Below are 12,409 nucleotides of genomic sequence, written 5' to 3' on the forward strand. Positions count from 1 at the left end.
AATTTTGATTTATATAATTTATAATTAAAACACAACGTGCTCCATTCAGAGGGCTGGACTCATCAATATTCGATCTTTTGCCTCTGTCTTGCCTTTGTTATCCTTTGGTATGAAGCATCAAAGCCCAGACAGGTGTGTGCAGTTTACTGATATTAATTACCTGACAGGATCTCTGTAGAACAAAAAGCTCTAGCTGCCATTCGGGGGCACTGCTGAAAACCGCAAAGAGCAGCTCAAAATGGATAGGTTAGCCCTTTACAAAAACATAGGTATCTCAAATGGTCTTAAAGAGTCTTTTAAAGTTTAACTAATTTCACTCAACCTCCCAAAAAACACCGTTTGTACAATTAAATTAACAAAGAGAGAAGAACCACGAAAAGAGATTAGAGAAACATAGGAACCACAGAGATATGGAGGCAGGATTTCTTTTTGGAAGCAGAAGTATGGGAAGGAATATATGCACATTCAAATGCATGCACACATGAGTCAAGGACACACACACACACACACACACACACACACACTCACATTCCCATGACCCGATTGTCGGTTGGTGTCCTGGTTTCAGGAGTTGGAGCGCTCCTGGAGGGAATATGACAGGTTGGAAGCAGATGTCACTTTGGCCAAATCCAACCTACTGGAGCAGCTGGAGGCTCTGGGCAGCCCGCAGGTAAAACACACACACACACACACATGCACACACACTTTCAGGAGGTTATGCTTTAAGAATTTTTATTGGATGCTTGCTGAAGTATGTCTAAATGCACCCATCCTTGTGTTTCTGCATGCTCCTGTGTTTTCGTGCATGTGTGTGTGTGTGTGTGTGTGTGTGTGTGTGTGTCCTCAGACGGAGCCTCCAAGCCAGCGGCACGTCCAGATCCAGAAGGAGCTGTGGAGGATCCAGGATGTGATGGAAGCTCTGGCCAAAAATAAACCGCAGAGGAGCACAGACAGCAGTGAGGCTCTGAATCATTTTTTTAATAAAACACCGCATGAATTTCCGGTCGGCATCTTTGACAGGATGCGAGAATCAGACCTGTGACCTTTTCATTATTGAGGTCTCTCTTACTACTGCTGCCATTGTTTCACCACATGCACAGTCATTTTTCCCTCTGAATTTGAGATGGAAAAAAATACAGTTTTAAGAAAGTGGAAGGGCTGAAAATTATTGATTTATTACAAATTTACTAATATATCAGAGGGGATATAAATATTCCTTATGTCACTTTTGGGTATAAAAACCTAGATGGGATGTTAGAGAAAATCCAGCTGTCATTTGGGCTTACAAAGCGAGCACCGATCATCACAGATGTTTCATGTGCACAACTACAGATGCTCTATTAATAAGTAACATGACAGCCAATGTTTTTGCAGATGTCTTGATTATGAAAACAGTGAACCCCCCTCATGCCTCTCACCTCTGAATCCCCTCGTGTTCAACAGGTTTCCCCGGCTCCAAACCGCTCTCCAGCCTACAGAAGAACGAGGTACAGTGCTGTCTGCATGCGCCACGCAAATTTAATATCCAGTTGAAATTCTTCTTCTCACTCTCAGCGGTTTTAAAAGAAGTCTTCACCTGACATACAAAAAAAAAAAAAAAAAAAAAAAAAAAAAAGAACCCACTCTCCCCCAGTGCAGTCTATCCGTCCAAATAGTTTCGGTGTGATTATTTTGTTGAGGTTTTCTGTTTGTCTGTCTCCCTTCACCCCAGTACGGCGGTGCTGTGATGGGTATTGTGTTATTTTATTTTATTTTGTTTTGTTTTGTTTTGCTTTGCTTCGTGGAGCTCGAGCCATCAAAAATTTACTACAGCAGCAGCTCTCTCCAAAAACAATGACACGGGTGCTCACGGATGCAGAGCTCTCGTGGGCGAACAGTTTTGTTGGGAACTATTTTTTGTCACGCTGGGGGACAGGGGAGATCGCGGCAGACGAGGAACCTCACCAAATCACACAAATTATCTGGAGGGACAGATTGCACTAAGGGTAAGTGGGCAAATCTCTTTTTTGTATTTGGGGTGAACTGTTCCTTTAAAGTCTGGTCTTGTCATGGACAAATTTGGCCACAAACCACCGCTGAGTCCTACAGCTGGCCAACAGGTTGATCAAAAACTGTATTTTTTTTTTAACGCTGGTGTTAAAACTGTCAACAGGCAGTGACGTTGCTGCCACTCAGCCCCCCCAAGGAGGGCGACAGCGTGCCCCCCCGCCCGCCCCTCCCCCAGTACTATGACTCGTCCGACCGGCCCCCTCCCGTGCTCTCGCACCCCAGCGGCCGCCTGCCGCCCCACGCGCACCGCCCCGAGGACCGCAAGTCGGGCTCCAGGAACGGAGCGCACAGCGTAAGACCCGCTGACCGTGCTGCTGCCGCCGCGGTCCAGCACTTTGGTTTGGCCCCGGCTGGGACCGCCACCAATTAGCTCACCGAACCATCGCATTTTTTTTTTTTTTTATGTGTGTTTATACTAGTGCTGGGCAATGTGGACAGAAAAGGAGAAAAAGTCTGAGCTCAAACAGTGGAAGAGCCAAATGGCTGCTGAACAAAATGGATCAAAAGATGGAAAAAAGCAGCTGTGACACCTTCTCTATTGAAAAATATGTAGTTGCACTAATACTAGTAATTAAGAGAATAGTAACTAATTTCATTCATTGTCAAATAATATGAATTAAAGAGAGCTACATTAATTTCAACTGAGCAAATATCATCCCTTGATATCACCATATCTTTGATCTTAATATTGTGATGATATGGTAGGGAAGACTTTTTTGTGCTTTCATAAGATATTTGCATACAAGAGGTTTTTGATACACAGTCATTAGCAATGACCAGGCAGGTAGAGGGAAATAATACAAAAGCTAAAGTAATCTAATAAGTTCAGAAAAAATGCATCCCTTAACCGTAATGCAGCCTTTAAAACCAGGAAAATACAAAACTTATATTATATTACGCCGTCTAGCCTCCTATCACGATGTTGATGTACAGTACGTTGCCCAGCCCTGGTTTGCACATTTTTTTTAACATTCATTTCCATCTTTTTTACTTTGTTTTCAATTTCATCGTGGAGTTTCTCCTCCGTCGCCCTCGATCCCGCTCTCTTTTTTCGTGTGTGTGTGTGAACCACTCCACATGCAGTGCCCTCTGGCTTCCTGGGTGTGTGTACTTCATCCGATTTTTTTTTTAAATCCCCCCCCATCCATCCATGTTTCATCCAGCCATCGCTGTCATGGACCTCCAGTATTTTGTTCACAGCCATCCTGGTGTGCACATGTGGATTTTGTCAGTGGGATTTTGTTTGGCATGAGTGTGTTGTATCTTATCTTGGTTTGGTTTTGTAGTTTTTTTCGGTATATCCTCCCAGGCTCCAAACGCAGGTGCTATACAGTACCAGAAAGTGGCTGTGCACACAATCAACATGCATACACTGAAAAAAAAAACAAAAAAAAAACGAGCAGGAGGCGTAAAGCTAATGCAACTGTAGCTGGAGCACAAGATGATTTAAAAATGAGAAGGAAAAGGAGGTATTTCACCTTTGCTTCAACAAAATGTGACAATGCAGTCTGCTACTTACCTGCAGTACTTACATTAATCTACAAAGCTTGCCCCAGGCTGTTTATCTCGACTAGATCATAGCAACTTTTTGACCTTAGATCTTAAAGCTCTGCATGATCAAACACCGCTGTGATTAAACCCTGTTCTGACGTCTTTCACCGCTCGTCTGCCAATCTCGGTCCCGCCCCCTCTCTTTTGCGAGCGGTGGCTTGCTCTGAAACCTGCGCCGCTCCTCCGCAAAAGTGGCACAAAATTTCCACTGTGGACGCCGTTCAAAAACAGCAAGCAACCGGCTACTTACTGTCAGGAAAACCCAAACACCAGCAGATTTAAAAACAGCGAGACGCGATGCTTTGTCAAAAGATGGCCATCTGGCACATTAGGAAAAAGACAATGTGCTGAAAATCTGACATGTTGTGTGTGTGCACGGCCCCTTGGAAAGGTTTTCTGTGGCCTGGTGTCCTACATCATGTTCTGCATCATGGTGGACCTGCGAAGAACCGGGCTAAGAACCCATGAAATGTCCCAGATCGACTCGATTGAAGAACTAGTCGATGGTGTTTCACATGTTTTAGTCCATTTACTGCATTACGCATACCCTTTTACAATGCTACCTGCTATTTTCAAAAGTATACCATGCTATTTTAGGTGCATGAATGTTTGCTTTTCCATTCATTTCAGTACGGTATGAAAATCAGCTTGCAGACACGTGAATCTTACGTGAGATTGCTAATCCATCACAGTGAACGTCCCGCTGGGATTTGTTTTTGTCACAGTTACTTTATCGGTGTGTGACAATGCCCATGCTGAATCGAAACATCCTCTGGTGTGTTCACTAGTCGGCGGGAAGCTCCAGCGTCCAGGATTTCAACGTTGGCTGCCAAACAGCGTCTCACACACACACACACACACACACACTATATGGATGGAAAACCTAAGCCAGAGGAAAAACATCAGGCAGACATGGTCATTGTTAAAAGGATGATGCGGTTTTGGCTCCTCTATGCCCATGATAGTCATTCTGCATAATTTTTGCATTTTATTGACAACACATCAATGCGCCATTCCTCCCCGTAACACCCAGAAACCCACACAACAGAATCTACATCTCCACCGGAAAATAGTGCCTGAGGAAAAGATTGTTGCACAAACTAAGTTCAAATGTCCGTGACTTCTAAGCCCAGGCACAAATATCTCTGGAGCAGCTGAGAAATTTTAAGGCAGGTTCATCACTCGAGCATTTGAATTTTGGAAAACAGGAGGAAATTCAAGGTTATATTCATAAAAGGATTGTGCAATACTAGTTCTATAAGCCCAGGTGGAGCCCTCTAACCTCCACACCGTAGTATGATTTGCTTTAAAAAATGCTCTGTGGTGACGTAAGGTGTGGGTGTAGTGGAGCAAATGGGCTAAAACATGCAAAAACGCGAGTAAGGTCCTTTATGTGCCTCTCTGCCTTCAAATCTTCTGAATTACAAATTTGTCATTTCAACAAATCAGGCGGTTGTTTGAGCCATTTCATTTCCGCATTAAAACCACCATCCTAACCGCAAAACCACTGAAGAGCCTTCCTTTCTCTGGGTGTACCTGCATTTTTATGTCATCGCTGCCATGTGTGTGTGTGTGTGTGGCTTGTTGTTTGTGTGCTTGTACGCTGACTGCTGCGTGGTGTGTTTACTGACTCACAGCAAGCCCCGGACTACCGGCTGTATAAGAGCGAGCCGGAGCTGACCACTGTGAAGGAGGAGGTGGACGAGGCCAACGGGGAGGACAAGGACAAGACGGAGCCGGCTGCAGAGAATAAAGAGAGCGCAGCCTCCAAAGGTACTCCTGCACTCTGTTACAGCTCCGGTTTCCTCTCAGCTTTGAAGGCAGGGACACACTCTGGATGAAACAGAAATAACGTGGGCAAGGTCCCATCTTATGTGCAGCTCTGTTGCCCCTCATCTCACAGCAGGACTGAAGTAAAAGATGCAAATGAGCACGAGAAGAGAGCGCAGTTAGGAAATACAAATCAAAATATGCAACATGGCAGTCTAGATTGTTGCCAAAATGCATTCAAAGGAGATTTAAACAATATTAATATTAAAATCTCTTGCCTTGTCTTGAAAATCAACCTCAACCCTCTGAAACCCTAATATACAGTATCTCTGCCACACAAAAGCCCTTCCTGATTTAAAAAAAAAAAAAAAAAGTACAATACTTTAGCGCATGAAGAGGCAATGTATGTTTGGTTGTTGGCAAATTGGCAATTAGTAATAAATAATAGAAACATTTTTTGTAAAACATTACATAAAATAAACAGCTCTTACAGTACAAAAGTTAAAAAAGAAAATCTTTAAAAATAATTCTTAAAACATGAAACTAAATTTTAAAATAACTAAAAAGATGATATAGAGATATATATTTGATATTTAAGAATTTTAAAAAATATTTTTTTTATATAATGAGAGTCTGTAAGAGTGCTTTTAGATCAAAAATAAATAAATGAATAAATCAGAAATATATATTTTTATGGGCAAGGTAGCCTTTTTTATATTTTTTTTTTTAAAGAGAAAAAGGAATTTTATTTTGATTTTTAGATACATAACTACTATGCTATAAAAGACAAATCCCACCACTCCACCCCCAACCACTCCATCCCTGCCCATTTTTTGTTGCACAAACAATGTTAAAATAGATTATTAAACATAATAGAGACATAATAGGAGCATCAAAGGTATACAATTTGAATTCTCAGCGAAAGAGAATATTTCCCCTCATCAGCGGAGACGCACGCTCCATTTGAGCTCTCTGTCAATCTAAATCTCACTCCTCATATTTTGTTATTTGTGATAATGGAAAGAGCATCATTTATGCTGCTGTAGCTGCGCGGGGAGCTCAGATGCATTATGAAGTTTAAGCTGAGGATGTCTCCAACTGTTCCACTCATGTCTCCTGTGTGTGTATGTGTGTGTGTGTGTGTGTGTGTGTGTGTGTGTGTGTGTGTGTTTTTTTTTTTTTTTTCTGTCGACGTTCCTCTTACGTTGTTTTGCTTTTGAGAACTGGAGCATCACTAAATGTTCTGCAAGGATGTGAGCAATTAGCCCGAGTGCACTGATTGTTCACAAACGTGTGACTGGCAGTGTCGGCTGCTTTCTCCGCAGCAGTGCCCTCGTACCCGGTGGGCATTGTTCCTCCCAGGACCAAATCTCCCATGAGCCCCCCCGAGTCCTCCACCATCGCCTCCTATGTCACCCTGAGGAAGACCAAGAAGCCTGAGTCCAGATCAGTAAGTTGTTTTTGGTTTTTTTTTTTTTTTTTTTTTTTTAGCATTCAGAGCAGGAAAAAAAGAAAAAAGTTGGAGAGAAACGAAGCAATTTCAGTTCAGGAAATATGGCACAAACATCCTGAAGGATAATTGTTTTTTTGTTTTTTTTTTATGCTTTTTGTGTGGGTGCACAGTCTCTTTAGCTAGTTTCTAAGCCAAATTTGGGAAGAATCTGTCCCATTACAGGGGTATACATTTACATTTTGTGATTTTAGGCATTTGTCAGAGACTCTCATCATCCAGAGCCACTTACGCAGCCAAGAAGAATTTTGGCAGGTTTTTGTATAGACAAAAGGACAATATGGAAAAGCCTCTTCTTTCCTTCCCTTTTCATCACTGTGTTGAAGTCTTGCTCTAAACTCTCCTGGTTTGATTTATTGGACAAACAAACCATCTTCATTCACATCGTCTTAGATATCACAAAACAGCTCCTGTTCCCTCAGCCACCTTTGTCACTCTCTCATGGCAGCCATCGTCGTCCTCTCTGAGTTTTGGTCACCGCAATTTTCCCAGAGGTCACAGCTGCCTCTGTAATTAGGCACAGTGTGTACATGAACACAACAATGCTGCACACTGCAAAAAAAAAAAAAAAAAAAAAAAAAAAAAAAACCTCTCCATCATAACAAGCATTTAGCCTCATATTCAATGTTAAAATCTTGTTTTTGTTCAAACAAGTGGAAAAATCTGCCAGTGGGATGAGATAATCCCACTTGTTTCCGAAGCTAATCAATTCAGTGATCCTAGTGGGCTGATGTGCCTTCACTCTGCCTTTTTGTCAACAGGTTTATACGACAGAATTCCTGAAACAAGTGAAACTGCAATGGAAACAAGTGGGATTATCTCATCCCCCTGGCAGATTTTTTCCACTTGATTTTAGGTTTTGTTAAAATGGAGATTTTTTTTTTTTTTTGTAGTGTTAAGAGTATTTGATTACAAGCACCTGATAGTCTGGAGTTGCAAGGACTGCTCTTTTACGTTATATTTCTGTGTCCTTAAAAATTCATTGTAAAATTCTGATTGCAGCAGGCGAGGGAAATCCACTGGAAACTGCATCTGACTGTACCTTTGTGTGGATGAATTACTGGGATGACATGGAATTTTGAAAAGTCTGTTCCAAACAGGGGAAACTGGGGAATTTAATCCGCTCTTGGGATAAATCATGGAATAATTAATTTGAAGTAATTTTGAAAGCCTCCATTGAAAAAAAATCAGTCACTATTTTTTGACCAAATGTGATATATACTTTCCTTTGTGCTGTGTTATTCTCACCTCCCATGCAGAATAAGTGCGGGATAATCAACTCGTAGCTTTGCATTAAACAGTTTTAAGACACAGCGTGGGGGCAAAGGACCACTGGGTGAGAAGTGGAGGGTGCTTGCCTCTGCGAAGTGCCTTGAAACTGTTTAATGCAAACCTACAAGTTGATAATTTCACTTATACCATGGTTATTTAGCAACAGTATAAAGGCAAGAGGAGGAAACTATACAAAAAATTCCACAAGGGGGGGGGTTTACATATCAATTGTTAGTTTATTAGAATTCATATTTGGTAGCTGCTTCTATCCTTTGCTTTTTAACGTTGCTATGATTGCAAGCGGATGACTTTAGAACAGTAATTAAAGTTAAGCTGAACTACATGTGCGATACAGTGTGGATAATCTTTGGACTAAAATTTTGAAATTGTCTTCTGGTTTGGGTCGGGTTCGGTCACGTTGGCGTTTTTTTTTTTCGTGAAACTCTGGTGTGAAAGAAATAAAAATGATGGACCTACTGTCTGTTCTGGGAAACGTCCTGCGCAGTGCTGGAGTTTACGTGATGACGTTGAAGGCAGCACGTAGGCTATCTCAGGCGGTAAATGTAACATAGCGATGGAGGGCGAGCAAAATCTCAGGCTCGTGTCGGGTTCAGACAAAAATATGCAGCCCGATCCACACTCTACTGTGCAATACAGATATAGACACATATAAAACAAAATAATCAACTTAAGTAAGACCGAATCTGAAGTGTGTTTGAATTCAACCTTTTAGTCATGAAAAGTTCTGGAAACAATCGGGGAATTTGACATTTGAGAGCCCTCTATTTTGGAGTGTGCTGGTTGTTTGGTTGTATTGCAGTCCAGGTTATGTGCTCCTGACTTTTAGGTAGGTGTCCTCAACAAAAATAGCTCTCCGCTGGACTCATTGTGTTACATCAAGGTTAAAAATACAGGTATGCTGTATTTGCAGATATAGCGTGGACAGATAGGACATTTGCCAGTACACAGGATCTGATGTAACTATCCCTTACGCTATTTAGGGCGAGCACCCACATGGAAATTTTGTTTGGATACTAGACCTAAACTCACCCACACTTCACCTACACTGCAGTGTTTTAGCATCAACACCGAGGCAATCTGCACATCTAATCCACAACATCTCACCTAAAAATACGACTTTAGGGCTGAAATAAAAAAACAAAACCAAAAATAAATCAATGATGAACGAGTAATATTTAGTCATACCCTGCACAGGATCGCCCGTGGAGCGCGGTGGACCAGATGGGAGCCGGGGAGCGAGAGGTGGGCCGAGTGAGGATGAGCGTGGAGGAGCAGCTGGAGAGGATGAGGAGGAACCAGCAGGCCTCGCTCAGAGAGAAGAAGAGGGAAACTCCGTCTCGCTCGCCCTCATTCAGCAAAGACAATCCCTTTGTTGTATTACAGGTAATCCACACGGACACGCGAGCCTTCATTAGTGTCTCCGGCTCTGTGCACAATAATCCGCTCAGGTTATTACAGGTAGTTTGGCAAAAGTCCTGCTGTCCCCCCTCGCACAACGTTGTGCGGAAAAAAAGAGGAAAAACTCGACTCTTCAATAGAGTTTGTCGTTCGGTGATGTCAGAATGTGGTGGATCCAGTCTGTCAAAAATGCCACTCACTTAGTCATCCAAAGACTTAATTTAGTTCTTATCCCTAAACAAAATACTGTAATTTGTCCTGGTCTCACGCTATCAGTCACTGTGTAAGAGTGCGTTTTTATCAAGACTTTAATAGTGGATGATGCATTTTGAAGCAAAACTCACTTGTTCACACTGTATTTTTCAGTAATTTTTGTCGCCAGTTATTCTTGCCTCGTCGGGAGTAATGGTGCACTTTGTAAAATTGTCGAGGGTTGAGTTAAGTGAGGATCGTTTAGACTCAGCTGAAAAAAAAATATGGAATAAGCCCGCGGTTCTTGCCGTCAGTCCACTGATTCACAGATAATTATGCACTTACTCTAAGTTTATTTGTTAGTTGGATCTAAACTTAAGTCAACCCTCTGTAAATTTGTGTATTGCACCTTTAAAATGTGCACGAATGCATGTGAATATTGTTGTCTGCATCTGTATGTTGGGACCCGTGCACTTTGACCACAGTGCAAGTCAGATCTTGAGCTTTATCGTGTTTTCCTGACCGTTTTCTGTTTAATCCAGGTAATTTATCTCACGTCTGAAGAGATGTTCTCAACTGCAAATGATCTGATAATTTCAGCCGATCAATACATGTGTTTATGCATGTGTGTGAGCGTCTCTGCCTCGGTGTGTGTTTCTCCAGAGCCGGGTGCAGTGTGAGGAGGCCTCTGCAGACCCTTTGGAGCTGGAAGCGGCGCTGCAGCAGCTGAAGGCTCAGACGGAGCAGAGCCGGACCGCCGCTGAGGCCGCCAGCTGTCAGATAGACGGAGAGAGACAGCAAACTGCAGCAAAGGTTGATGGAATATTTTGGATGTTGACACAGTTATCGAGTAATAGGGCTTGTTAAAAATATTGCTTTGTCTGTTGTGCAATGTGATGCCCTGTTTTTAAAATCCCGGCTTGATCTTTTGGGTGATTTTTCAGTGGGTCTATGAAGATTTTTGCTAAATGTTATTTGCAGCAACGCCTCCTGTGCAGCTGATGCTCCTCTGAAGCCAGTGCCATCAAAGTCACTAAATGAAGATGTTTTAATGCAATTTATCTTAAAAAAAAAAAAAAAAAAACGTAACGGAAAAGGAGAGTTTGTCAAAGGCGAATGTGTATGTAAGCTGCATATTGGTAGGAAATATTTCTAACTGAGCTGATGTGAGATCAAAACTGGGACCTTCAGAGTCATAATCAGACTTAATCGGGTATTCGGTGCCAATGATCGACCCTATTAAGTCACCACACACTCCTCCTGGGCTTATGAATTTGTAACATAAAAAATTTAGTAAGGTAGATGTCTAGTGAAGGGGTGGAATATCAGCATGCCGTATACTGTAATACTAAATAGCTTCCTCTTCTTTGGGCCTAGGAAAAAGACTTATTAGCCTTCAGGGCTGCTAATAAAATGTCTTGCAACGTTGGTCGTTTGCTCATAGTGTCATCCTCCATAGTTGGACAGTTAAAATTGCAGGTAGATGGGAGGGAATCGGGAGTTTTGTGTGTAAAAGCCAGAAATCTCTCTGTTTGTGGTGAGTTTGTGCGACAGGGCATTTAAAACCTTCCATGTTTTTCCTTTAATTAGTCAGTCAATTAATTGGTTTATTCATGAAAAACTGTGGTGCATTATGCCGCAGAGAAGTGCCGTGTGGTGTGAAATGCAGCCACAGACTGTTAAAGTAGTTGAATATTGAAGTCACATATGCCTTCTGGATTCAAACCTCTTGCACACAATCACTTTGTTTTCTTTTTGATGAGTGTGCAAACAGCTCGTGAATATGCTTTGACTTCCAATGCAGGAGGCGGCGAGGGACAACAGGCCTGCAGAAGTGGGGCTGGAGCGGGACAGGAGCCTGTCGAGCGAGACGGAGGCCCAGACCGAGATGAACAGCATAGACAGTGAGGTATGAGCGCGGTTCCTCGTCCCCCAGAAAACTGTGAAACCGAGAAACCTGCTGGTAGTTTCACGACTGCGGTAATTCAGCATGAATATATTTGCATCGATTGGCGTCATTATGGAAGCCCGAGTGCAGGCGCAGCTCGAGTGACGCGAGGGAAGAGTTTGACTAGCAGACTTGATGAATGCCGGGTTGTTGTTTTATTGCCTGTAAGTCATATCAGAACCACCACAGTTCACCACAATTTAATTTCAATTTCAGTTTAATTTATCATCACTCCAGGCACTGTCACTTAAGTTTTATTTGCGCAGTTATAAAAGTTGGAAATTAAGTCCTTTTATTTGCACAGTGATAAAACATGGAAATAGAGTGCTGGTATTTGCACAGCGGCGGAAATGAAGTGCTAAAAAACACGATGAAATACAGTGATAAATAATGCCATTTTTGCAGAAGAGGTAATGAAAATATCCAACAGCCTTATTAGCAGGTAAAAAATAAAAGAATGAAAGAAAGAAATGTCGACACCTCATATATTTCATTTTCAACTTGAAATAAATTTCGTCTGTCTGCGGTTGTGTCTGCTAACGAGAAACAGTTGTAGTCGTGCTGGATCGTGCAGGGGCGTTATATCCAGCAGACTTTGAGAAATAATGAAATTGGAGGGAGGAACTGCCTCCCTATCCCCAGCTTCCTGTGGTAAAGGCACCGTCTGTAATCCCAGCCCTGTCTGACACACAAAGCTA

The 12,409-nt window shown here is 42.3% G+C and overlaps 1 protein-coding gene across 4 annotated transcripts in view; it reads left to right on the top strand.

Moving 5' to 3' along the window:
* The window catches only part of LOC115354888 (pleckstrin homology domain-containing family A member 5-like), a 207,084-nt gene that overhangs the window by 187,392 nt on the left and 7,283 nt on the right, over window positions 1-12,409 (top strand). For 3 of the 4 annotated variants that reach the window (XM_030045397.1, XM_030045398.1, XM_030045396.1), the window contains 8 exons: window positions 569-670; window positions 848-956; window positions 1,444-1,487; window positions 5,238-5,373; window positions 6,696-6,820; window positions 9,368-9,556; window positions 10,427-10,576; window positions 11,568-11,672. In XM_030045397.1, coding sequence (XP_029901257.1) covers window positions 569-670; window positions 848-956; window positions 1,444-1,487; window positions 5,238-5,373; window positions 6,696-6,820; window positions 9,368-9,556; window positions 10,427-10,576; window positions 11,568-11,672 — 960 coding nt within the window. Of the gene's footprint in view, window positions 1-568; window positions 671-847; window positions 957-1,443; window positions 1,488-2,152; window positions 2,342-5,237; window positions 5,374-6,695; window positions 6,821-9,367; window positions 9,557-10,426; window positions 10,577-11,567; window positions 11,673-12,409 lie in introns of all 4 variants that reach the window. The other variant, XM_030045399.1, reaches the window with a different exon arrangement.

This window comes from Myripristis murdjan, chromosome 23 (assembly GCF_902150065.1).
Source record: "Myripristis murdjan chromosome 23, fMyrMur1.1, whole genome shotgun sequence".
Taxonomy (NCBI): Eukaryota; Metazoa; Chordata; class Actinopteri; order Holocentriformes; family Holocentridae; genus Myripristis; species Myripristis murdjan.